We start from the raw sequence: 27,599 nt of genomic DNA, 5'->3' as shown, positions 1-27,599 counted from the left end.
AGGCATAGGGAGCAGCGAGATAGAAGGAACGGAGCCGGGAGTTAGCAGTGGGGGAGAAGGGGGACGACAGGAGACATTTACCCAGCGAACGGAGTTCACGGGGAGGAGTGTAGGGAGAGATGAGAGCGGAAAGGTACTGAGGAGCTGCAGGAGAAAGAGGAGAAAAAGCAGCTACAGCAACAAATAGCATAGCCAATCATTTTCCTGAATCATCAGGAAAAGGGTACCTAGGGAAACCATCCTGAACTTTTGTTTGACCAAGAATTTGTTTGGGGCCCTTAGGTCTAGGAAAGGATGCATTCCCCCCCCCCCCCCCCCCCCCAAAAAAAAAAAAATCTTTTGCACAAGGAAGTGTCTGGAATAGAATCCCCATCCTTCCTCCCCTGGTGGAACGGGCTCGACCGCACAGGCATTCAGAAGGGTTGAAAGGTCCTCTGCAAGTACCTGCTCATGCTGTGAGCTGAAGTAATGAGCTCTCGGTGGACAGTTGATGGTTTTTGATGCCAAGGCAGGGCATAACTGAGATGGACTATATGAAGAACCCACCGGTTGGAGGTTACAAGGGGTCACCTTTTTTGGTAAAACTTCAGCCTCCCCCCAAACGGCAAGTCCGGGACGGTCACTTTTACAGCAGCTGTGCTCTGCTGAAGCCAGTCAAAAGCTCATTCCTTGCTTCAGCTGGGAACCTTCTGCTCAGTGTGCTGCTGCGGCTAAGAAAGCAAATAGAATGTTAGGTATTATTAGGAAAGGGATGGAAAACAAAAATGAGGATGTTATAATGCCTTTGTATCGCTCCATGGTGCGACCGCACCTCGAATATTGTGTTCAATTCTGGTTGCCGCATCTCAAAAACGATATAGTGGAATTAGAAAAGGCGCAGAGAAGGGCGACGAAAATGATAAAGGGGATGGGACGACTTCCCTATGAGGAAAGGCTAAAGCAGCTAGGGCTCTTCAGCTTGGAGAAAAGGTGGCTGAGGGGAGATACGCTAGAGGTCTATAAAATAATGAGTGGAATTGAACGGGTAGATGTGAAGCATCTGTTCACGCTTTCCAAAAATACTAGGACTAGGGGGCATGCGATAAACCTACAATGTAGTAAATTTAAAACGAATTGGAGAAAAGTTTTCTTCACTCAACGTGTAATTAAACTCTGTAATTTGTTGCCAGAGAATGTGGTAAAGGCAGTTAGCTTAGCGGAGTTTAAAAAAGGTTTGGACGGCTTCCTAAAGGAAAAGTCCATAGACCGTTATTAAATGGACTTAGGGAAAATCCACTATTTCTGGGATAAGCAGTATAAAATGTTTTGTACATTTTGGGGATCTTGCCGGGTATTTGTGACCTGGATTGGCCACTGTTGGAAACAGAATGCTGGGCTCGATGGAATTTGGTCTTTCCCAGTATGGCAATACTTATGTATTTATGAAGGTGCATGCTATTGATCTGAACAAGCACGCTGGAGCTCAGCCTGTTGTGGCGGGCGAGAGGAGGTCGCATACCTACGTCTCTGCGAGTAATAGGCACATCTCCTCGACTTGCTAAAAAACCTCCTAGAGGAGGCAGATGTAGAAGGAGTCCGGCGGGAGAGAGAATGTTTCTTGATTTGGTCAGTGACCTCCTCAAGCTTCTCTCTACAAAGGTTATCCCCCCGGCATGGGGCATCCGCCAATCTCTGCTGAACCACCGGTTCCAAGTCAGAGACACGCAGCCATGAGAGTCTGCGCATCGCTATACATTGGGCATAGATCCTGGAAGCCACATCCAATGTGTCATAGGTGCTCCTGGATAAGAACTTACAACACACCTTTTGTTGCTTGGCCAGCTGGCAAAGCGATTCGGCCTGCTCTGGAAGGAGAGCATCTGCCAAATCTAGCAGCTTGTGCAGAGTCCCACAAGTACACGCTAGTAAAGAGACCAGTAAGATTGAATACGGGACATGAGCATAGAGGTCTGAAACATTTTACACGCAAAAGAGTCCAAGGTTTCAGCTTTCCTGCCCAGGGGCGCCGAAGCATAGTCTCTAGAACTCTTGGCCCTTTTGAGGGTGGATTCAACCACGAGAGAATGATGAGGCAAAAGAGGCTTATCAAACCCAGGGGTACTCTGAATCCAGTACATGCTGTCAATTTTGGGGGGAATTACGATAGAGGAAACTCCCAATTCCGCATGAGAACATCCTGTAAGATCTCGTGAAGCGGGACCATCACAGCCTCTCTAGGAGATGACTTGTAGTCCAGGACCTTGAGCATCTTGGCATTGGGCTCATCCGCCACCTCCAAAGGAAAGAATGGCAGCCCTATTTCCTTAACAAAAGAGGAAAAGGCTCTCTGGAGAGGACTTTCTCCTTTCCTGTGAAGGGATCAGATGGTAATGCCATAGGACTCCTCCTCCGAGAAGTACAGTGGGTCCTCATCTGACTCCCATGAGCATTCATCATCAGAGTCAGTCAGCAACTCCGCATGGGAGGGCTGAGACCGAGCCTGCCTTGACTTAGAGGAGCCATGTCCCTGAGAGGGGCATCAAGGAGTCGGCTCCCGCATCGACTCTGAAGAACTTTCCTACACCAACATCAAGGGAGTACCAGGCTTGGGTGGCAGTCAACGCCAGGGCTGCATGCTATTCCGGCATTAGAGGCCTCACTGCAGGCTGAGGACCAAGCAGGGCTGCAACGAGAGGCATAGCAGGTGCAAGCACCCTCGATGCTGATGCACTCTGTTGAATCAAGTCAGCCAGCAGCTCAGGGAGCAATGCATGGATGTGCTCATCAAGGGCCAACACCGGGAAAGGCTGGGGTTTCATCTCAGAGACAGCCTGCAGAATTCTGGGGTCAAGACAGAAGGCTTGTCCTGGCTGCAGGGAGACCGACGCAACGACACCTCTTGTATGGAGGGGGAGCGGTCCTCCCAGCACTGGCACTTCTAGGGTACTGACTCCTTCGGTGCTCTGGTGCTCCCAGCACCATGTGTTGAGGGGGATCAATGCCGATGCTTCATGGCCTTCACCCAAAGCCGATCACTGAGCCTCCTCGGTGATGATGAGGGCGACGTCAAACACTCCCGTCGCCTCGGGGCTGGGTCTGATGCCAATTGGTACTGGGGGCTCTGCACAGCAGTCGGCACCGAGGAAGGGAGACCCACTCGATGCACAATTACTCCCAGTATCAACAAGTATAGCAGCCATATGTACCGATGCACCCAATGCCGATACAGAAAATTCAGACCAGGCTCAAAAATCTTTTCTTGCTGAGCATCTCTGGCCAACTGGGTCCTTTTCTTCATACGAAGACACAGGCCACAATTGGAAGGGCTATGATCAGGTCCCAGACACTGAAGACAACAAGAATGGGTGTCTCTACCAGAGATGGTCCGACTGCACCGGGCACAGCACTTAAAGCCACTGGAAACTTTTGTTGACATGGAGGGAAAAACTTCTATAGCCAAATCAAACAACTCAATGGTACCGAAAAAGGGGCAAAGTACCTCAGAAAAATTGAAGGGAGAACCCAATCGAAGTCAAGGCCTAAATGCAGCCTAGAGAAGAAAAGAAACTTAAAATTATGGAAAAACAGCTAAAGAAAAATAAAATGGGGGAGCCCAAACACAGGAACATGAACATACTATAGAGCAAAAACGCCAAGACACTCAAAAAAAGCTCTTCCGAACCAGGCTGTGAGGAGCAGAAGAAAACACGACCACTCCCCACCTCGATAAAAAAAATAACCAAGGGAACTGCTGGATATGGAGGGGAGGGCAGAGGAGAAATCGCTGGACATGGATGGGAGGAGACGGCAGGGGAGAGAGGAGAATCGCTGGACATGAATGGGAGGGAAGAATAGAGGCAAAGGAGAATCGCTGGACATGGATGGGAGGAAAAGGCAGAGGAGAATCGCTGGACACGGATGGGAGGGGAGGGCAGGGGAGAGAGGAGAATCGCTGGACACGGATGGGAGGGGAGGGCAGGGGAGAGAGGAGAATCGCTGAACATGGATGGGAGAGGAGGGCAGGGGAGAGAGGAGAATCGCTGGACATGGATGGGAGGAAAGGATAGGGGCAAAGGAGAATCGCTGGACATGGATGGGAGGGAAGGATAGGGGCAAAGGAGAATCGCTGGACATGGATGGGAGGGAAGGATAGGGGCAAAGGAGAATAGCTGGACATGGATGGGAGAGGATAGGGGCAAAGGAGAATAGCTGGACATAGATGGGAGGAGAGGGGAGAGAGGAGAGTTGCTGGACATGGATGGATGGAGAGGAGGGCAGGAGAAATGATTGACATGAATGGAGGAGAGAGAAGAAAAGAAGGAGATGCACATGGATGGAGGGGAGGGGAGAGAGTTGAAATGCTGGACATGGATGGAGATGAGGAAAGAGAGAGGAAGTGAGATGAACATGGAAGGAGGAGAGGGGGAGAGGTGAAATGCTGTACATGGATAGAGGGGAGGGAAGACAGAGGAGGAGATGCACAAGGATTCCAGGTCCGCCTTCTGGGAGGCCAAGAGCTGGTCCTCGAACAAGACTTGCAGAAGCTCAGGCTGGGAGGGGACCTCTGGCCCAAAGTCATCTTCCTGGACCAATGCCGTGGTCATCAGCAACCACTTTTTTTTTTAGCATGTTTACATGGAAGATTTTTGCCTTAGTTCACTTGTCCAATTTGGCCACTTAAGAGTTAACAAGCCCCACCTTTTTCAATTATTTCATACTGGCCTTGCCACTTACACAACAGCTTAATTACAGAGGAGGACAGAAGTATTAAAATCCTGTTCCCCGAGCTGAAAGTCTCTTTGGACAGCTGTCCAATTGTAGGCTTGAACTTGACTCATATGGGCCCTTTCTAAGCAAAATTTCACTGCTTCCCCTGCTTTCCTTAGATGATCATTCAGAGCACATACTCCACAAGTTTTCCCAGGACTAGGCTCCTCTTCCCAAGTTTCTTGGACAACATCCAGAATCCCTCTGGGTCTTCTCCCATAAAGTAACTCAAAAGGAGCGATTCTGATTGAACTCTGAGGCATCTCTAGGATGGCAAATGGCACATAGGGGAGTGGGATGTCCCAGTTTTTCTCATCTTCATCCACAAACATTTTCAAAATGTTTTTGAGTTTTGATAAAATGCTCAACAAGACCATCGGTTTGCAAATGATAAACAGAAGTCTTCAGTAAATCATAGACTTGCTTCATGATTCACAACATGAAGGTTGTCCCTGGTCAATGAGGATTTCCATTGGAATTCTCATGTGATAGAAGACTTCCCACAGAGCACTGGCTACTGTAGTGACCTTCATGTTACATAACACAATGGCTTCCGGGTGGCAAACTGCATTGTCTAAAATAAGTACATAAGTACATAAGTAATGCCACACTGGGAAAAGAACAAGGGTCCATCGTGCCCAGCATCCTGTCCATGACAGCGGCCAATCCAGGCCAAGGGCACCTGGCAAGCTTCCCAAACGTACAAACATTCTACACATGTTATTCCCGGAATTGTGGATTTTTCCCAAGTCCATTTAGTAGCGGTTTATGGACTTGTCCTTTAGGAAACCGTCTAACCCCCTTTTAAACTCTGCCAAGCTAACCACCTACCCCATTACGTTGCTTTGGGTAGTTTGCTCTGGCGGTCCACAAAGTCAAAGGCAATTCTTTCAAATGAGGTTTTGATAATGGGCATGGATGCAAGAGGGGCAGCTGGCATCCCTGTAGGATTGTTCAACCAGCAGGTTAGGCAGGACCGGCAATAAAGCTGTATCTGTTTGTACAAGTCTGAGCATAAGAACTGGGCCATTACTTACTCCCGGGGTTTTTCTAACAGATGGCTATGGGCCAGCTGCAGAACTGACTACAATTGGGTTGAGGTACTAATAGCTGCTCCACCTTCTCCCCTTCCAAGGGTCCCTTGGCCACCCTGCATAACAAGTCATGCTTCAGTATAAAACATGGGGGAGCTACCTTAGAGGGTCCTGATTACCCACTAGGTTCCCATCTACAGTCACCACCTTGGCTTCTAACACAAGTTCAGACTGAACCTGGTTAAGTACATAAGTAATGCCACACTGGGAAAAGACCAAGGGTCCATCGAGCCCAGCATCCTGTCCATGACAGCGGCCAATCCAGGCCAAGGGCACCTGGCGAGCTTCCCAAACATACAAACATTCTATACATGTTATTCCTGGAATTGTGGATTTTTCCCAAGTCCATTTAGTAGCAGTTTATGGACTTGTCCTTTAAGAAACAGTCTAACCCCTTTTTAAACTCTGCCAATCTAACCGCCTTCACCACATTCACTGGCAACGAATTCCAGAGTTTAATTATGCGTTGGGTGAAGAAAAATTTTCTCTGATTTGTTTTAAATTTACTACACTGTAGTTTCATCGCATGCCCCCTAGTCCTAGTATTTTTGGAAAGCATGAACAGACGCTTCACATCCACCTGTTCCACTCCACTCATTATTTTATATACCTCTATCATGTCTCCCCTCAGCCGTCTCTTCTCCAAGCCGAAAAGCCCTAGCCTCCTTAGTCTTTCTTCATAGGGAAGTCGTCCCATCCCCGCTATCATTTTAGTCGCCCTTCGCGGCACCTTTTCCAATTCCACTATATCTTTCTTGAGATGCGGCGACCAGAATTGAACATAATACTCAAGGTGCGGTCGCACCATGGAGCGATACGGCATTATAACATCCTCACACCTGTTTTCCATACCTTTCCTAATAATACCCAACATTCTATTCGCTTTCCTAGCCGCAGCAGCACACTGAGCAGAAGGCTTCTGTGTATTATCGACGACACCCAGATCCCTTTCTTGGTCCGTAACTCCTAACGTGGAACCTTGCATGACGTAGCTATAATTCGGGTTCTTTTTTCCCACATGCATCACCTTGCACTTGCTCACATTAAACGTCATCTGCCATTTAGCCGCCCAGTCTCCCAGTCTCGTAAGGTCCTTCTGTAATTTTTCACAATCCTGTCACGAGTTAACGACTTTGAATAACTTTGTGTCATCAGCAAATTTTATTACCTCGCTAGTTACTCCCATCTCTAAATCATTTATAAATATATTAAAAAGCAGCGGTCCTAGCACAGACCCCTGAGGAACCCCACTAACTACCCTTCTCCATTGTGAATACTGCCCATAAGTACATAAGTAGTGCCATACTGGGAAAGACCAAAGGTCCATCTAGCCCAGCATCCTGTCACCGACAGTGGCCAATCCAGGTCAAGGGCACCTGGCACGCTCCCCAAACGTAAAAACATTCCAGACAAGTTATACCTAAAAATGCGGAATTTTTCCAAGTCCATTTAATAGCGGTCTATGGACTTGTCCTTTAGGAATCTATCTAACCCCTTTTTAAACTCCGTCAAGCTAACCGCCCGTACCACGTTCTCCGGCAATGAATTCCAGAGTCTAATTACACGTTGGGTGAAGAAAAATTTTCTCCGATTCGTTTTAAATTTACCACACTGTAGCTTCAACTCATGCCCTCTAGTCCTAGTATTTTTGGATAGCGTGAACAGTCGCTTCACATCCACCCGATCCATTCCACTCATTATTTATACACTTCTATCATATCTCCCCTCAGCCGTCTCTTCTCCAAGCTGAAAAGCCCTAGCCTTCTCAGCCTCTCTTCATAGGAAAGTCGTCCCATTTAACCCCACTCTCTGTTTCCTATCCTTCAACCAGTTTTTAATCCACAATGGACATTTCTTCCTATCCCATGACCCTCCAATTTCCTCTGTAGCCTTTCATGAGGTACCTTGTCAAACGCCTTTTGAAAATCCAGATACACGATATCAACCGGCTCCCCTTTGTCCACGTTTGTTTACTCCTTCAAAGAATTGAAGTAAATTGGTCAGGCAAGATTTCCCCACACAAAAGCCGTGCTGACTTGGTCTCAGTAATCCATGTCCTCGGATGTGCTCTGTAATTTTGTTTTTGATACTAGCCTCTACCATTTTCCCTGGCACCGACGTCAAACTCACCGGTCTATAATTTCCCGGATCACCCCTGGAACATTTTTTAAGTCATGGGGTTTTATTATTGGACATAAGGCCCCTCTCTCCCTCACCTTCCCTGTCACATTGACAGGAACACCTATCACCTTCTCCTCTTCAGTTAAAATTCTTGATGAAACCATGAGCCTCCAGCCCCATATTACTAATACTATAAAAACCTGTTTTTCAAACTCAAACACATTCGATATCCGAATTCTAACTCATTTATCATAGTCCACCTGGACTAACGCAATTCTTCACTTCAAGGTGCCAGAGTTCAGAATATCTGACACCTCCAGTCAGTTCAAAATATGGCTGTTAAACTAATCATGGGCTCAAGGAAATTTGATCATGTCAGTCCCATTCTTTGCACCAAACACTGGTTACCTGTCTCTTGTAGGATTTTGTTCAAGATTTTGTCCCTAGTACATAAAATGCACTATCCTGGTATCCCCTTATATCTCTCACAGTTACTAATACCATACTCACCAGTTAGACCACTAAGATCCTCACAAAATAATTGCCTCATTGTGCCTTCCTTCCACAAGGTCTGTTACAACTTCCTGTACTAAAATTTTTAGAGTATGTGGTACCGCCCTCTGAAATGGCGTTTTGGCTACCCTTCACCTAGAACGCTTTTTTGTAAGATCCTACTACATAAATGAAGAGTGACCGACGTGCCACGCACGTCACAAATCTCTTCCGACATTGATAGAGGAGGCAGGAACAGAGCTAGGGGTGACCGGTGAGCACCGGGCGGGGATCGTCCAACAGCAGCTCCGAGGCACACTCCGACAGGTCCGATGAGCAGCTGCCGCCGCCGCTGCTGCTGCTGTGACCTGGGCGCTTTCCTCTGCCACCATCCCCCAGGGCAGCTTTCCTGGGCGGGGGCTTGGCTGGACCCGGCGGGGCTCCGACCGCTTTCTTGGGCTCAACGGCTTGTTTAAAACAGATTTAACGATTTTCCTCTTCAAAGATGTCTATAGTCTTTAAACCTATTGTCTTGCCCACTGCTCATCAAAGAGATGGTTTGAAGCAGTGATGCTTCAAACCCTTTATAAATGATCTAGCGATGGGAGTAACTAGTGGGGAAATTAAATTTGCTGACAAAACAAAGTTATTCAGTTATCAAATCAAAAGAGGATTGTGAAAAATTACAAGAGGACCTTGCGAGACTGGGCATCTAAATGGCAGATGACGTTTAATGTGAGCAAGTGCAAGGTGATGCATGTGGGAAAGAGGAACCCAAATTATAGCTATGCAATGCAAGGTTCCACATTAGGAGTCACCGACAAGGAAAGGGATCTAGGCATCGTCGTTGATGATACATTGAAACCCTCTGCTCAGTGCGCAGCGGCAGCAGCTAAAAAAGCAAATAGAATGGAAAAATTAGGGCTTACCTGATAATTTTCTTTCCTTTAGTCGCAGCAGATGAATCCAGGAACTGGTGGGTTGTATCCATCTACCAGCAGGTGGAGATAGAGAACACTCAAAGAAGGCAGTGACCTACAGATCCCAGGTCCTTCCCTCTTTAGTATATCACACATTCCAAAGCAGAGAAAAGCTTAGAGCAACCAAACATTACTCACAACAAAAAACATTCACCAACCCAAGAAACAAGAAACTCTTCTCTTAGAACTCTAGAACTATATATATACAGCAAGAAACCAGGGAGGGACCCAGGATCCATCTGCTGCGACTAAAGGAAAGAAAATTATCAGGTAAGCCCTAATTTTTCCTTCCTTAGCTTCAGCAGCAGATGAATCCAGGAACTGGTGGGATGTACCCAAGCCCTCACTAAACTGGGTGGGTAGCCGCAGCTCCTCGAGAGAGGACCACCGCTTCAGAACTAGCATCGCTACAGGCTGCCACATCAATCCTATAATGTTTCAAAAACGAGAGGTGAGAAGCCCAAGTAGCGGCCCGGCAGATTTCTAGCACAGAAAACATGGAAGTTTCTGCCCAAAAAGAGGCCTGCGCCCGCGTAGAATGCACCTTCAAGACCTCCGGAGGAGACTTCCCAGCCAGAATATAAGCAGATATAATAGCTTCCTTAAGCCAATGAGCAATGGTGGCCTTGGACGCCGGAAAACCTCTCCGCGGACCCGCCAAAAGAAAAAAAAGGTAATCTAAACAGCGAAATTCGTTCGACATCTGCAAGTACTGCAACAATGCCCCTTCACATCTAAATAACGCAGTTGCCGGAAGGATTCCGGACAATCTTCCCTCCGAAAGCACAGAAGAAATAAAGGCTGGTTGAGGTGAAACGCAGAAACCACCTTAGGCAGAAAAGAAGGGAACCTTCGGAGGGTAACCTCAGACTCAAAGAACTGCAAAAAAAGATCCCGACATGAGAGAGCTTGCAACTCAGACACTCTACGCGCCATCATGGCTACCAAAAACACCGTCTTCAACGTAAGATCCTTTTGAGAGGCGTGCCTAAGGGGCTCAAACGGCGCCTTCTGCAAAGCCCGCAACACAAGTCCCAAATTCCAGGAAGGACACTGAGCACGCAACGGAGGACAAAGGTGCAAAGCTCCCCGCAAAAAACGTCCTACATCCAGATGAGCTGCCAGCGAAGAACCAGCCACCCGGCCCTGAAAACATGCTAGCGCTGCCACTTGCACCTGAAGGAATTATAAGCAAGACCATTTCTGCAAAAAGGCTAGTATTTGGGACACGGACGCCCGAAAAGCCGACCAAGCATGAGCCTCACACCACGCTTCAAAAGTCCGCCACACCCGGGTATAGGCCATAGTCGTAGATTGTTTACGAGCGCGCAGCAAAGTAGCAATGACTTCGTCTAAATATCCTTTCCTCCTCAATTTTGCCCTTTCAAGAGCCAGGCCTTGACCAAAGTGGCAGGGATCTTCCATAAGAACCGGTCCTAGATGTAGAAGGTTCGGGAGCCGCAGAAGATGGAAGGGAGGTCCTATGAGCATCTGAATTAGATCTGCATACCACGGCCAGCGAGGCCAATCCGGTGCGATCAAAATCAACCGATCCGGGTGGAGTCGAATTCGATGAAGAACCCGCCCTATCAAGGGCTACGGTGGAAACACAAAGAGAAGCAGGGACACCGGCCACTGCTGCGCCAGAGCATCCAACCCCGCAGCATCGGACTCCCTCCTTCTGCTGAAGAACCGCTCCACCTTGGCATTCTTGCTGGACGCCATGAGGTCGATCTGAGGCGTGCCCCACTTGAGACAAATCTGCTGAAACACCTCCTCACTAGTTCCCATTCTGCCGGGTCGAGGCAGTGTTGACTGAGAAAGTCGGCCTGTACATTGCTGGTCCCGACAATGTGCGCTGCCGACAGCAGAAGATGTCGTTCCGCCCATGCCAGAATCGCTGCTGCCTCTGCGGCCGTCAGTTTTGAGTACCACCTTAACGGTTGATATAAGCCACCGCTGTCGTATTGTCCGATAGCACTCGCACTGCACACCCTTCCAGAATTGCGTGAAAGGCTAAAAAAGCCTGTCGAATGGCTCTCAACTCCAAACGGTTGATGGCCAGCCTGCCTCCAGCCGTGACCACCAGCCCTGAGCATAGAGATGTAGACAGTGAGCCCCCCATTCCGAAAGACTGGCATCGATGGTCACCAGCAGCCATTGCAGCGTGGCAGGCGGCATCCCCCCCCCGTAGATTCGCTATGGAGAGCAACCATTCCATACTGCTCCTGGCCTGTGGCCTCCAAGGAAGACGTCGCTGATATTCTTGAGACATCAGAGACCACCAATTGAGCAGAGCCTGCTGCAGAGGTCTCATGTGACATCTCGCCCAAGGAACCACTTCCAGAGTTGCCGCCATCAAGCCAAGCACCTGAACATAATCCCAAGAACGGGGACACAGAATCTCAAGCAAACACAGAATGAGAGAGTGCAACTTGCACCGCCTGTCGTCGGGAAGAAAAACGCAACCTAGCGCTGTGTTGAAAGAAACTCCCAAATAGTCGAGTGACTGAGAGGGCATTAGTCAACACTTGGAGAAATTAACGATCCAACCTAGGGCCTGCAGCACCTCGATAACTCGAGCTGTAGCCAGCCGACTCTCCAGCTCGGAATCTGCCCAGATCAGCCAATCGTTCAAGTACGGATGCACTCTGAAACGCCACCACAACTACCATCACCTTTGAAAAGGTTCGCTGAGCGGTGACCAGACCAAACGGCAGAGCCTGAAACGGAAAGTGCTGTCCCAAAATCGCGAAGTGTAGGAAGCGATGAAGAGGAGGCCAGATTGAAATATGCAAATAAGCCTCCTTGAGATCCAGAGAAGTTAGGAACTCCCCCGGGTGAACCGCCACAATAACCGAACACAGAGTTTCCATGCGGAAATGCCTCACTCTCAAGCATTCGTTTCCTTTGCGCAAGTCGAGAACCGGTCTGAAAGAGCCTCCTTTCCGAGGCACCACAAAATAAATGGAGTAGCGGCCTGTGCCGAGTTCGTTGTGAGGCACCGGCCCTACCGCTCCCAATTGCAGCAAAGATGTCAAAGTTTCACACACTGCCTTCCGTTTGATGGATGTGGCGCAACGGGATTCCAAAAAGGTGTCCCCAATGAGAGTGGAGAACTCCAACTTGTACCTTGTTTTGACCATGTCGAGCACCCATTGGTCCATGGTAATTTTGGCCCACTCTTCGAAAAAGAGGGACAAACGTCCCCCTATGCTTGGAACTGAAGAGCGGACCAGTACACCATCATTGAGTGGCCCGCCCAGGGCCTCCCTGCTTCTGGGCAGCCAATGTGGATCTTTTGTCTGAACGAAAGGAAGACCGCTGTTGAAATTTGGAGCGCTGAAATGAGCCGGAAGACCGTCCAGGATGGTAACGCCGGGTGTCACGAAACCGAGGCTTCGAAGCCGAACTCTTGAAAGTCACTCGTGACCAATCATCAGGCAGCCGCTGGGATTTGGAATCCCCCAAATCCTGCACTATCTTCCCCAAATCTTCACCAAATAAAAGCTTTCCCCGAAAGGGTAACTTGGTAAGGCGCTGATAGAAGCCATATGAGCTGTCCAATGTCAAAGCCACAACAAACGTCTTGCCATCACCGTCAACGACATCTGTTTCGCGGAGGCTCTCACCAAATCATACAGGACATCGGCCAAAAACGCCAGCCCTGACTCCATGCAAGGCGCCACCTCTGCCAGAGCGTCCGCGGATTCCAAGCTGGACTGGACTGCCCGCTGAAGCCAGGCCAGTTGTGCTCTGGCCGCATACGAACTGCAAATAGCAGCCACCCCTCCTTCCACAGGAAGAGTGGTCTTTTTAGTGACCGCCGCCACAAGTGCATCTACCTTAGGAAAGGCAAATAGCGAAACATGAGGCTCTCCCACAGGATAAAGACGAGACATAATGCGAGAAACTTTCAGGGCCCCATCCGGCTCCGTCCATTGAGCTGTAATGAGATTAATAACCTCATGCACTGGGAACGCCCGAGAGGGCTTTCTAGTGCTGGCCATCTTAACATTAACAGAAGCGGCCGCTACTGCCTCTGGGTCTTCAATATTAAGAGCCTGCAAGGCATCAGAAATAAGAGAGGGAAGCTCTTCCCTATGAAAAATCCGGACTGCGGATTGATCATCCTGTTTCTCCAGCATAATCTCTCCCTCTTCTAGTTCCTCCACCCCAGGTCTGGAGGAACCTTCCGCCGCCCCTGCCAGGGACCGCGCAGAACACGCTCTCAGCGAGTCTGTTGCCGAAATAGAGTGGGCCCTCATACGCTTCAATGGGGGGGTGTCCCCCTCAAGCGGAGACATGTCTCCTTCATCCTCATCAAGCACCGAAAAATCCTGAGCAGCTGTAACTGCAGACTGTAGAGGAATTTTGCCTGGAGAGGCCTACCTAAGTAAAAAGGCTTGATGCATTAATAAAATAAATTCAGGGGAAAATACAGTCCCCTGTTCCCCAACAGTGGCAGTTGGAGCCCTTCGATGCTCTCTAGGCAACAAAACCCCTTCTGAGACACTGGTCGGCAGACTGCATAAAGGCTCCACTGGAGGAACAGCATGGTCGGGCTGAATCAGTACTTCCAGAATGGTGTCATTTTTTTGTTTTTTGTTTGTTTTTGCTGTGAGGAAGGTCCAGGCAAACAGCAAGCACAGCACAGAAAGGCAGAAAGAAAGCAGAGAAAAATAGAATTTCTGGGTAAGGCAGAGACTTGCAAATAGGTATGCCTTCAAAGTGTGCACCTGAAGCCACACAACCCCAAGCTCAACTGGACAGACCAGGAGCCTACAATTTCCCCACAGAATCCAGGAGCTGGTAAGATCCATCTAACACCTGCTGGAGAAAGAGATATACTAAAGAGGGAAGGACCTGGGATCTCTAGGTCACTGCCTTCTTTGAGTGTTCTCTATCTCCACCTGCTGGTAGACGGATACAACCCACCAGTTCCTGGATTCATCTGCTGCTGAAGCTAAGGAAGTTAGGTATTATTAGGAAGACATAAGACATAAGCATCGCCACAATGGGACAGACCAAAGGTCCATCTAGCCCAGCACCCTGTCTCCAACAGTGGCCAATCCAGGTCACAATCACCCGACAAGATCCACGGAGCAAAGCAGGTGACTTTTGGCCATACTGACTACCCAGCCCAGAGTCTGAAGAACTGAAACAACCCTGGCTGTGGCAAGTCAGCTTTCGCCTGCCGAATCCGCTCTGATGAGCCAGTTGTCGAGATAAGGGTGAACTCTGATACCCTCTCGCCTGAGAAAGGCAGCCACCACTACCATCACCTTGGAAAAAGTCCGAGGGGCTGTCGCCAGGCCGAAAGGCAAGGTGCGAAACTGGAAATGTTGGCTCAATACCGCAAACCAGAGAAACCGCTGATGCGGCGGCCAGATGGGAATATGCAAATATGCCTCCTTGAGGTCCAGAGATGTGAGAAACTCTCCTGGCTGTACCGCCGCAATGACGGAGCGCAGGGTTTCCATGCAGAAGTTTCGCACTCCTAAGGCCTCGTTGACTCTGCGCAAGTCGAGGATAGGTCGAGGCACCACAAAATAGATGGAGTAGTAACCGCAGCCGCGTTCTGCGGGAAGAACCGGAACCACCGCTCCGAGCTTCAGCAACACCTGCAAGGTCTCGTTTACCGCCACCTGCTTGACAGCAGTGCCACATCGGGACTCCAAAAACGCGTCTCCCATCGGGGCAGCGAATTCTAGTCGGTAAACTTCTCTGATGAGGTCCAGGACCCACTGATCCAAAGTAATCTTGGTCCACTCCTCGAGAAAGAGGGAGACGACCCCCTACTGCGGGAACCGACAAGTGGACCGGTGCCCCATCATTGTGGAGGACACCCCTGAACTCCTGGGCGTTGCCCGGACACCGCAGAGCGTTTGTCTGAAGGAAAGGAGTTCCTCTGCTGGAAACGGGTATGTTGACCAAACCCCGCAGAGCGCCCTGGGCAATACCTGCGAGCTTCGCGAAAACGTGGCCTGGAAGAGGAGGGAAAAGAAGGACTTTTGGGAGAAGGCCTCGGCCTATCCTCAGGCAACTGTTGGGACTGAGAGTCCCCTAGGTCCTTAACAATCTTCTCCAAATCCTCCCCAAATAAAAGAAGGCCCCGAAAGGGTAACCTCACCAGCCTTTGTTTAGAGGCCATGTCAGCCGCCCAATGCCGGAGCCAAAGAAGGCGGCGGGCAGCAACCGCCACCGACATCTCCTTAGCCGAAGCTCTGACCAGATCATAAAGGGCATCAGCCAAAAAAGACAGGGCAAACTCCATACGCGGGCTGACCTCAGCGAGGGAACCCGCTCCATCGGCGGGCTGCTCAACCGCCTGCTGCAACCAGGAAAGGCAGGCCCGGGCTGCATAGGAACTGCAAATAACCGCCCGTAAGGAAATGCCCGAGATTTCAAAGGACCGCTTCAGCACGGATTCCAGCCGCTGGTCCTGCATATCTTTCAAAGCGAACCTCCCTCCACCGGGAGAGTAGTCTTTTTAGTCACAGCCATGACTAACGCATCCACTTTAGGCATCCCAAAGAGGGCCAACTGACTTTCACTCAGAGGGTAAAGGTGACACATAGCCCTGGCCACCTTCAAGGGACCATCAGGGTCAGACCTATTGATCTAAAATAAGCTCTTGGATGGAAGCATGCACGGGGAAAGCCCGAGAAGGCTTCTTAGTACTAGCCATCCTAGGATTAATAAAAGAGGCAGCACCCTCGTCAGGATCTTCAATACAATGGACTTCTACATACTCAAGGCTTTGGATCAGAACCAGGTGACTCCTGGCCAGGTTGACTATCAACCCAAAAGTTCCAACTCCACCACTCAGGCTGTGGCTTGAGTGTTCTCCTGGAAGGACTAGGCTCGAATCAACTAGTCACTGAGACATGGATGAACAAGTATGCTTTCCGTCCGCAGCATCGCTGCAACTGCTACCATTACCTTGGAGAAGATGTGAGGAGTCATGGCCAAACCGAAGGGAAGGGCGCAAAATTGAATGTGCTGCCCTAAAATAGCAAAATGCTGATGGAATGCAGGTATGCCTTCGAGAGACTCCCTGCGTTTAATTGCTACTATGACTGACCATAGAGTCTCCATGTGAAACCAAGGCACCTTCAAAGACCTGCTCACCTTAGATCTAGAATAGGATAAAAAGAGCCTTCCTTCTTCGCCACCATAAAATAAACAACAACCCCGCACTCCTGGTAAGGCACTGGAACAACAGCCTACAGAGACAGCAGCCTCTGCAATGTGTTTCTGATAGCCCTTACCTTCCAATGGGATCGACAAGGGAATTCCAAAAACAGATCAGGCATATCACTTTGAGAATCCACCTGTTCATGGTGATCCGGGCCCACCTCACTCCCAAGGCACTAGAGGAAGGCTCCCAACACCTTCATTAGGAATTACAAGACTGGCCAGGATTAAGGAAAGTAGAGTCAAATCCCCATGGCAGCCGCCCCAAAAGGACTGCGTCCTCTAAAATAAATGACTGTGTTGACTACTGCTAGACCTATCCAGCTGATAGCACTGAGCATCTCAAAGCCTAGTCAGAGCCAACGAGCCTTGCCCCAACTTTTTGGGCTTATCCTTCAGCAAATCCCTAATTAGAACCCTAATTATGAAAAAGATAACCAAATAACAAAATTTTCTTAAGCATGGTTCAATGGAGGGAAAAGACCTCAGTGGCTCTCATACTTCCAATAGAAATGCATGGAAGAACCTCAAAGTCATACCACCATCAATGGTCATAAAAACCCTCCAAAATTTCTTATCACCTTCACCTTATTTTTATTTTTAACTTCTTTTATTGCAAACTGTTATAACATTTAAAATCTATTCACTACATTTGAACTTATTAGAATCTCTTCTTAATATTTCAAAGAGATAAGTCAAAAACTTATCTTTCACTGGCTGATTATATCTTGCCTAGTGTAGCTTCATCTGGAGCCTATATCGCAGCAATCTACTGCTGAGAAACAGGAGCTAACATACACACATTTTCAGCGTTTTAAATCAGATCCAAACTGAAAAGAAATTTAACGTAGTTAATCTTTCAAATTTGAACTAGTCCAAAGAGAACACTACCATCAGGAAATCTACTGAGTTTTTACCTGAAAATACAGTGAAAGAAGTTATCACGCCAAAGTATTTAAAATAAATGGCGCCTGCTAGCATACTAGACGCCAACTTTTCAACCAGAAGTAAAATTATAGCAAAAACAACTGCCATTCAAACATGGTATTTAAACTTCATGGTCTGATGGTTCGCAGCCTATGAATCCACCTTTGTTCTAACTGGAACCTTAGCTTTGCCTAAGCCTTTCACCAATTTTTCCAGCTTTTCCTCAAAAAAGTATGAATCCACATAAAGGCAAGGAACAGAACATCTGCCACCCATCCTTGAAGCCAGAAAGCCCTCCGAGCATCTATCATTAGGGCTCTATTCTTCACCAAAACACTCAACAAATCATAAAGAGCATCAGCCAAGAACGAAAAATACATCTTTTATCTTCGCCATCTCCTGGTCCACCAAGCCTTAATCCACAGAAGGCTCATCTAACACCTTCTCTGACCATCAGAAACACCCTTGCACCACCAAACCCCCACATATAGCCACCAACATAGCCAGTGCTGAAAGATCAAAACTGCATTTCAACAGTCTCCACCTTACAATCCTAGGGGACCAGAATAGTAGTCTTTTTGGTGACCACTGTGACCAAAGCATCCACAGTAGGAGGCTTCAAGGAATCTTTGTCCTCTGGATGAATGGGATAAAGCTTGGTCATCGCATGGGCCACATTACATGGGGTGTCCGGGGAATCCCATTCTGGAGATCCTGGTTCATGGGAAAGTCTTTGGCGACCTCTGACCCTCGGCATCTACAAGCCTAACACCGTTGTAGGTGCTGTGAACTCATAATGCGGATGCTGCTTCCACCCCACCCCCCTCACAGGGTCCCAAGCATCACTAGCACTCTTCCAAGCACTTGCCTAAGTCGAAGGAGAAAATGGAGGACCACCATACACTGCTGGAGCAAGCAAGCCTCCCAAAGACAGAGATTAGAGCGGTTTGCTTTTTTAACAGAATAGCTGACCAGAAAAGAGACCTAGGAACCCCCAGGGGCATTCCCCCCCCCCCCACCCCCCCCCCCCCTCCCAGACTACACAGGCTACTCATCCACCATCTGCTGGTGACTGAGAACATACTGGTTGGCCACAGAATGCACAGTGCTATTATACAATTCTCACAGTTAAATGTTCGTAGTCTCCATCAGTTGGTGAGTGTTCTGCCCCCATTTGCATGGAGGCAGATAACAGGATTATAAAATAGACTACAAATCTCTGTGATTCTATAGTTCCCTGTAATAGGCTCTTTCAGAGCACATGTCCATTTCCCTGTGTCTTATGAGACTCTTTCTATTGGCTTGCCTTGTTCTCTGGGCAAGTTGCCCCCCCCCCCCCCCCCCCCTTTTTTCTCTATCGGGTCTGTAAGAGTTACTCTGCAGCATGTTTCTTCTATAAACTGAAAATGGTTAAGCTGTATTTTGCTGTATGATCCCTTCAAACTACTGTGACTCTCTCAAAATTTCACCTGTGTGAAAATTATAAACAGCATTACCACTCAACATTTTGCTGATAATCTCCCAGCCTCTTTTGCAGAGAGAGAGAGAGAGAGAGAGAGAGAGCAGGTTGAGAAAGACTCCTAGTTTGCAAGGCAAAAACTCTTGTCCAACACATCTTAAAAGTTATTTTTCCTTCTTTAATTAAAAAAGATTTTGGTTCAGGAGTTCTGAATCTTCTATACTCTGGCTCAAACTGAATACGCCTAGTATTAGTAATATTTTGTAAGAACAGAACAGCAAGCATAACCCAAGTGTCAGCATCTGGACCAGTCTAGAGGGCTGACAAGGAAGTAAGAGATTTAGAAATATTATTTAATAAGGATTCCCTCTTTAAAACATTCCTCTCAGTTATCAATAATACTGAAAATTCCTTCTCCTAATTTTAGGGAAATCTTTAATATCGCATTTGCTATTTGTGCAATTTCTGTTTGGAATTCTCTGCCTACTTTGATTCAATAGGAGTATAATTATTTATCTTGTTTTTTTAAAGCTTAAGACTTTTTTTTTTATTTTTAGTTAATTTGTAGCTAGCATCCAAACCAAAGTTTCAGCTTGCTTGTCTGACATTGCTGTCTGGATGTCTCAACGCCACCTGAAATTAAACATGACCAAAACCGAGCTTCTCATTTTTCCCCCAAAACCCACCTCCCCACTCCCCCCGTTTTCTATTTCTGTTGATGGCTCTCTCATTCTCCCTGTCTCCTCAGCTCGAAACCTTGGGGTCATCTTTGACTCTTCTCTCTCCTTCTCTGCTCACGTCCAGCAGATCGCCAAGACCTGTCGTTTCTTTCTTTACAACATCCGTAAAATCCGCCTTCTTTCCGAGCACTCTACCAAAACCCTCGTCCACACGCTTGTCACCTCTCGTTTAGACTACTGCAATCTGCTTCTTGCTGGCCTCCCACTTAGTCACCTCTCCCCTCTCCAATCGGTTCAAAACTCTGCTGCCCGTCTCGTCTTCCGCCAGGGCGCTTTACTCATACTACCCCTCTCCTCAAGTCGCTTCACTGGCTCCCTATCCGTTTTCGCATCCTGTTCAAACTTCTTCTACTAACCTATAAATGTACTCACTCTGCTGCTCCCCAGTATCTCTCCACACTCGTCCTTCCCTACACCCCTTCCTGTGCACTCCGCTCCATGGATAAATCCTTCTTATCTGTTCCCTTCTCCACTACTGCCAACTCCAGACTTCGCGCCTTCTGTCCCGCTGCACCTTAAGCCTGGAATAAACTTCCTGAGCCCCTACGTCTTGCCCCATCCTTGGCCACCTTTAAATCTAGACTGAAAGCACACCTCTTTTTCATTGCTTTTGACTCGTAACCACTTGTAACCACTCGCCTCCACCTACCCTCCTCTTCTCCTTCCTGTACACATTAATTGATTTGATTACTTGATTTTTTGTCTACTAGATTATAATCTCTTTGAGCAGGGACTGTCTTTCTTCTATGTTTGTGCAGCGCTGCGTACGCCTTGTAGCGCTATAGAAATGCTAAATAGTAGTAGTAGTAGTAATTTGCTGTATTTTACTTCAGTTTGTTTTTGTACACCACATTGGACTAATTTTGAGGGGATTTATCAGTATATGTGTGTTATTGCTATTGCTATTATTTGAGCATTAAGCACCTTTTGTACAGTACCTATGATTATAAACATTTGCTAGCTTAGAGGATGTTTGTGATAGTCTTGCACAATAACTTTTGTAAGTTCAGTAAGTGTTTGATTACAGGGCATACATATTGGTTTTAATTTTTTTGTTGTATTTTTTTGGTCCTGGTATAATTGGGATATAGAGTGAATTGGTTTGCCTTTGCAAAATAAACAAAAAGTATCTTATTCACATTTGATTTACTCACAAAGGCAGGACAAACCTTTTCAGTCTTCTTTGACTCCTTTTTTTTTCTGCCCATCTCGTCATTCTCTACGTTCTCTTTGTCATCTGTGTCCTGCATTATGCCCTCAGGTTTCTCTGTCCCCTTCCATTTCTTTTCCCCATCTATCATCTTTTCTTCCTCCTCCACCTTTGCACTTGACTCCTCTTCTTCAGCTTTCCGTGATGCCATGAGGCCACCTTTCGCTGCTAGAGGCCAAGTGGTTCCCCATTTTCTTCCAGAGCTAGCAAGGCTTTCACTGGACAGAGTAGTGGTCAAAGGTTTGCTCCCGGGTGATGTGAATTTTTTCTTTGTTGCTTTCCTACATTCTGAAAAGAGAAAAATATAATACATAAAGAAGAATAAGGCAGAATCCATGGACAAGCATAGTTAGGTTCTTTGGAAAAAATAAACAGATTTGGATGTCAGTATCGCTTTTACTCAATTAGTTTCAAGTTTAGATCCCATTTTTGTCTTTAATATTCTCTTTCTGGTTGTAGAACTGTGTTTCTTTTTCCTCTCCCATTCTGCTCTCTGCAGAATTAAACCAATCTGAGATGAGATCTTTTACCATGGGGATCATTTGGTTCAGCAGAGAAGTTTCCTACCCCCATGGGGACAGTCTCAATTTTTTTTTATACTGACCTTCCTTATTTTTAAGAGTTGCCATGTTCCAGTTCTGTTGGAAAAGCGTTCTTTGCCCTTTACCTACACACAAAAAAAAAAAAATCACATTTAAAATAAAGTTAAAGAGAAATTGCCCTTCTCTGTACTTTTTTTTTTTTTTGCACAAGCTTGCTAACCAAAACTAATGAGGTAATGGAATGTCTTTTTCACCTGGGAATGCCAAACAAACCAACTTCTGTCCTTGCCACCCCATTCCCCCATCTCACAGGTTGTAGACCTCCATGTGCACTGCAAACCGGAGTCTGTGGCAAAATTCCCATTGGGGCAGGAGTGGGCTTTGACTTTGAGCACAACATGCTCTGTGGCCTGCCACCTGGCTTACTACTGCTTTGCCATTGTTTTGTTGGTTCTGCCAGTGTTATGCTGCTATAGATAGATAGATAGATAGATAGATAGATAGATATTTAAATTGTTGAAAGTGGCAAATAGCTTGCTGACACTACACTTGACAAATTCGTGGTAATGACGTTTTATAAAACATTTCTATGTTTATGTACAAGTCTGGAAAGGCCTGGCTTCTATTCTTATCTTTTTTGAAACCTTAGAGTAATTATTCATTACTACATTTACCTCACCCTCGCACTTTTTCTTGCCGTCCTTTTTAAAAAGGATGCTTTTAAAAAGTTTTTTTTTGTTGTTTCTATATTGATTAATGTCGTCGACGTCAACTGACTAAACACGAACACCGCCGCTTTTCCCGCCTTCCGACCGAGACCCTCTCTCTCCCTCCCCTCCCCTCTCGCCTCGTGCTTCTTCGCGCGCCGCTGTGCACCCTATGCGCCTGCGCAAAGTGCGCATGCATAACGGCAGGCATTGCAGTTGACAGCTGGGGAGATGTCCGTTTCGTGCCGCGTTAGAGATTTCAAGAACGCGTGATAGAGGGGATAAGCTCTGTCGAGCAGGGACTGTCGCTTCATGTTCAAGTGTACAACGCTGCGTACATCTAGTGGCGCTATAGAAATAAGAAGTTGTAGTAGTAGAATGGAGCGGCAAATGATATGCGTTCCAAGCTTCTATCTCAATAGAAAAGGGCAATTCGCAAATACTAAAACACTTTGTCTTGCATTTTTTTCCCCCGAAGAAACCAACCAGCTGAAACTCCTAAGCAAGAGCCGACCCAAGGATTTCTGATGCTATAAGCAAACCGTCAGCCATGCGGCCTTCCCTTCTCTCACCCTTTACCCAGATGTCCAGCATCTACCTTTCCCAACCTTCCTCCCCCCCCCCCCCCCCCCAAATGCCAGGTGTCCAGCAGCTCCTCTTGCCTAACCAGCATCTCCCCATCTTCCTTCCTCCACACTCTCTTATGGAGTCCAGAACCACAGTCTACATAAAAACAAAAAAGTAGAGCTGGCTGGATTTCGTACCTTGTGCACTCCTGACATGCTGCCTCCTAAACCCTCTTTGGCAAACTTCCTGTCAGAGGAGTCTTCAGAGCACTTGATCAATGGCCTGCCACCCTGCTTGGTGCTTTTGCCATTGTTTTACAGGTTCTAGTCTGTCAACCCCACCCACTGTTTACCACCCTAGGCAAATGCTTAGTCCACCAAGCTCAGCCCTGACAAGGAGCTTTTTGTCCAACTTACACCTATGGGATATTTTGCATGTTAAGGGTGTCCAATACAAGTGCATATTACCAATATGTCTTCCACAAGTCCCACAGCATGGAATTGTTGATTGCATCTGTTGTGGATGAATTGTGTGGTGATCTTGACAAGCATTTGCATTATTTAGTCATCTACCTTGATATATTTGAAGCATTTGATACTCTGGCCCACCATGTTTTGGTGCTGCAATTAAGGGAATGTGGCCTTGTGGGAGCTGTGCTGCAGGTTTCAAGCTTTTTTGACGAGTAGAGTGCATCAAGTGCATTTTGGAGATGCAGTGTCAAAAATTTATATGCTGAGAACTGGGGTTCCCCAGGGCTCAGCACTTTCCGCTGTATTGTTCAATTTGTATTTAAGACCTTTGTGTTTACTACTGAGAAATTATGGTGTGTCCTACAGAATCTATACAGATGATATTTAGATTTTTGTTCTGGTACGACCTTCTGTAGCAGCTGCAATACTACAGGCACAGGAAGTGTTTGAAGGGATCTTGCAGTGGATTACTGTTAATCATTTGCTTCTAAATATCTGATTCAGTGAGAATCTTGGGTGTTTTTTGTGGCTATTAAGAGCCTACATTCAAGCAGTGGTTAACAAATCATATTTCCTATTACATTTATTGAGCAACCTTTACTACCTAGGACTGATTTTCGAAAAGTTCTGCAGGTTATGATCATCAGTGTTCTGGACTATTGCAATATTATATACTTGGGCCTGCCTAAGGCTTGTGGACAATTGCAAATGGTCCAGAACTCAGCTGCTCAACTAGTAACTGGCCTTTCACGATTTGACCGTGTATCTCCTTTGTATCGGCAACTGCTCTGGCTACCTGTGATGCAATGGATTAAATTCAAACTACTGTCATTTGTTCATAAGGATTATATAATGACTCTCCCTGCTATTTGCGTACTGCTTTACAGCACTATGTGCCATATAGGGCACCTCATTCTGCTCATGCTAGTTTACTTTCAACAGCTGATTTGAGACATTTGCGATTACAAATTAGTACACTTTCTGTAGCCGGACCTCAAGCATGGAATAAGTGACCTTTGTTTTTGCATTGACGCTGCAGTGTTTATGCGGAACTGATGCCATTGTGTTTTTGAGTTTGTATTGTTGTGACTTTGAAATTATGTATGTTATGTTATTACCTGCCTTGGATAAAGGTGGGCTATAAATTAAATAAACATATTACAAGATGAATAGGTGTAATAGTGATTTTCTGTCAGATATCTAAGCTAAAACTTGTTAACGGACCCAGAATTGCTTTGAACTTGCTACTGTTTCCCTATTTCAGCTAGAGAGTTTGTTTTTTACTACTACTACTACCTATTTCTATAGCGCTATAAGACGTACGCAGCGCTGTACACTTGAACATGAGGAGACAGTCCCTGCTCGACAGAGCTTACAATCTAATTAGGACAGACAAACAAGAGATAAGGGAATATTAAGGTGAGGATGATAAAATAAGGGTTCTGAACAAGTGAATAAGGGTTAGGAGTTAAAAGCAGCATCAAAAAGGTGGGCTTTTAGATTTGATGCAAGAGATGAAGCTTGACGTACCGGCTCAGGAAGTCTATTCCAGGCATATTTATTTATTATTACATTTGTACCCCGCGCTTTCCCACTTAAAGCAGGTTCAATGCGGCTTACATAGTAATTGGGATTACATAGTATTGATAGGGAAAAATAAGTTAAGTATAGCAGAATAATAAGAGGTATAAAAGGTAGACCGAATCACTTTATCAGTTTTTGCCTGCATATTAAATCTAGCATCCAGGACGGACCACCCCCAAAGTAACTGATCTCGTAATGGAATAGACATCTTCTGAAAAACCATATGGTGCAGCAAGATAAAAGCAGCAAGAAAATCACCTCTGAATAAGTTATGTGCCATCATTTTTTATAGTTTTATGTTTTTCTGTAACCTCCCCTGAATGTGTTCAGAAAGATGGGCTACATACTAAAGTGAACACAGAAACAGAAAAATATAGGCAGATAAAGATCATATGGCCCATCTGTGCCATCTACTCTCCCCATCACTTCCTTAGAGATCATATGTACTTTCCCAAGGTCTCTTGAATTCGGATACTGTTTCCTGTTCCCTTCACAAAATATTCCTAAGGAGAATGTCTGGTCATCTGTCCATGAGCTGATGCTGAAGCATAACTGGGTTATGCAGCATGACAACGATCCAAATTGCAAACACAAGTCTACATCTGAATAACTGAGGAGAAACAAAATATGTCTTGGATTGGCCTAGTCAAAAGGCAACCCAATAGAAATGCTGTTGGCAGGACCTAAAACAAGAGGAACAACAAACTCCTACAATGTTCAGTGAGGGGACAAAAGAGTGGAAGTCATGTTCCAGGAAATCAGTTGGGAATAAAGGTTAAGAAGTCCAAAAACCTTTGTTCTTCAACAGTCTTCCAAAACGACATACAGTCTTAACCCATCAAATGCATGAATAATTCTGACCCTACACAGACCTAAAACAAGCAATTTATGCACAAAAGCCTATAACTATAATTAAAGCAGTTCTGCAAAAAAGAGTGGGCTAAGATTCCTCAACATGTGAAAGACTTGTCAAATTATAGGAAGCATTTGGTTGCAATTATTGTTGCTAAAGATAATACAACTAAGTATTAAGTTTAGGGAGCAGTTACTTTATCACAGGGGTGATATGGATGTTGGATTGATAACTTTGTTCGTTAAATAAATGAAGTAATTTAAAAACTGTGTTGTGTTTACTCAGGTTCCATTTGTCCGATATTTCATGTGGAGGCTCATTTTCAAAGCACATAGACTTAAGTTGCATGTTACTTTGTAAGTCTATGTGCTTTGAAATGAGCACCTTAGGGAGGGGGGACTTTTTCACATCACTGTACCTTCAAGATTTATAGGATTGCCTTTCCCCTTATGTGGAAATTAGGTTTCATGCATTTTCTTTACAAGCATTCTCCCTGTCCTGCCTTCATTGTTATCTATAGGGCAATAAGCCTCAGCTGGGTCTGTAGCACCTTTTTCAAACAGGCAAACATAATTCTGCTTTTGTTAAGAAAATCAGAATTTCATCTCTACATGCAGTGGGATTAAACCGAGATGCTTTTCCCTTTTGGCATGGAACTATTTGTGGGCTTGCTAGCAGTCGGTTATTATAAGGGGCGCCCTACATTATGCTTAAAAATGACTTAAGAGTAGAGACTGACCAAAGGATGAGGCAATGCTTATTAGTTGCTTGGACTAACAAAGCAGCCCATGCCCCAAAGGCATCCGCTTGAGTGAAAATACTGGACAAACCAGCATTCCAGGTTTGTCCAGTATTTTCACACAAGCGGGTGCCTTTGGGCAGCTTTGTTTGCTCACTATATTACTTTTAAAACTAACCTGACCCCTGAAGCAGGCGTTTTGTGACGCCGAAACACGGACCATGTCGGATCCTTAAAGCAGCTTATAAACACTGCCTCCAACTTGGACTCGTCCTGTGGTCAGCCTCTAATCTTGCTTGATTGGATGGTTTGACATAGAGGTTCTTCCTGTTTTGCTGTTCCTAAAAAAATAGTTATCCGTACCCTCATGTTTCTAGCCTAATCTGAATATTGATTTGCGAGCTAACAATACAAACATAAATTCAAGTCCAGTCTGAGTAGTCAGAAAGTTTCAGTTTCCTGGCAGCTGAGCTGGCTAACCACTAAGCCTTCCCTTCCCCTCGAAGGAAAGTGAAAGAGCTGCTGCAAGTGCTCCCGGTAATTGTAGTCAAGACAAGGGGGTTAGATTAACCGTCAAACCTTATTGGTTGTAGCCGGGAGGGGCGGAGCTGTGGGTGTTGCATAAAAAATACAGGAACTTAGGCTTAGCGCCACAAAAACTACAAAAGGATGGCGGGAAGCGGGCTGACCCCGGAGGCGTTCGAGCATTTACGGATGATGTACTTTAGTAGTATCGCAGAGGTGAGGTGGTTGATGCGGACAGGAACGCATAGCTGACTGAAGCTCGAAGCACTCACGTATACTGGGATTTGTGGCATGAATCCTCCTTTACAGTGGATCTCTGCACAGCCTTATATACATGTGCATGCTGGGACTTGTAGTACGTTCCGCCCTCCTTTATATATTCAAGTTAACGCTGGAACTTCTTCCTTCTCGTTACCCTGATATTCTGAAAGCCCAGCTTCCCCCCTTTCTTGCAGCAGTTCAAGGGTGGGTTTATTTATTTATGTATTGCATTTGTATCCCACATTTTCCCACCTTTTTGCGGGCTCAGTGTGGCTTACAATAAGATATGAATAATAGAAATACATTTGTTACAAATTGGTTATGGATTACATTGTACAGAGTTGTGCGAGACATTCGAATATCATTAGGAATATAACAATGG

General features: G+C 46.4%; 1 protein-coding gene across 1 annotated transcript in view; it reads right to left on the bottom strand.

The window, feature by feature from the left end:
• ZCWPW1 (zinc finger CW-type and PWWP domain containing 1) overlaps window positions 1-26,918 on the bottom strand; it is a 230,803-nt gene extending 203,885 nt beyond the window's left edge. The window contains exons 1-3 of the mRNA XM_030188050.1: window positions 26,848-26,918; window positions 21,574-21,636; window positions 20,929-21,257 (exon numbers count right to left, since the gene is read on the bottom strand). Coding sequence (XP_030043910.1) covers window positions 20,929-21,257; window positions 21,574-21,598 — 354 coding nt within the window. The 5' untranslated portion in view covers window positions 21,599-21,636; window positions 26,848-26,918. The remainder of the gene's footprint in view (window positions 1-20,928; window positions 21,258-21,573; window positions 21,637-26,847) is intronic.
• Between the last annotated feature and the right edge of the window lie 681 nt (window positions 26,919-27,599).

The sequence above is a fragment of the Microcaecilia unicolor genome, chromosome 14, assembly GCF_901765095.1.
Source record: "Microcaecilia unicolor chromosome 14, aMicUni1.1, whole genome shotgun sequence".
Lineage (NCBI taxonomy): Eukaryota > Metazoa > Chordata > Amphibia > Gymnophiona > Siphonopidae > Microcaecilia > Microcaecilia unicolor.
This window is presented reverse-complemented; position numbering and strand designations above follow the sequence as displayed.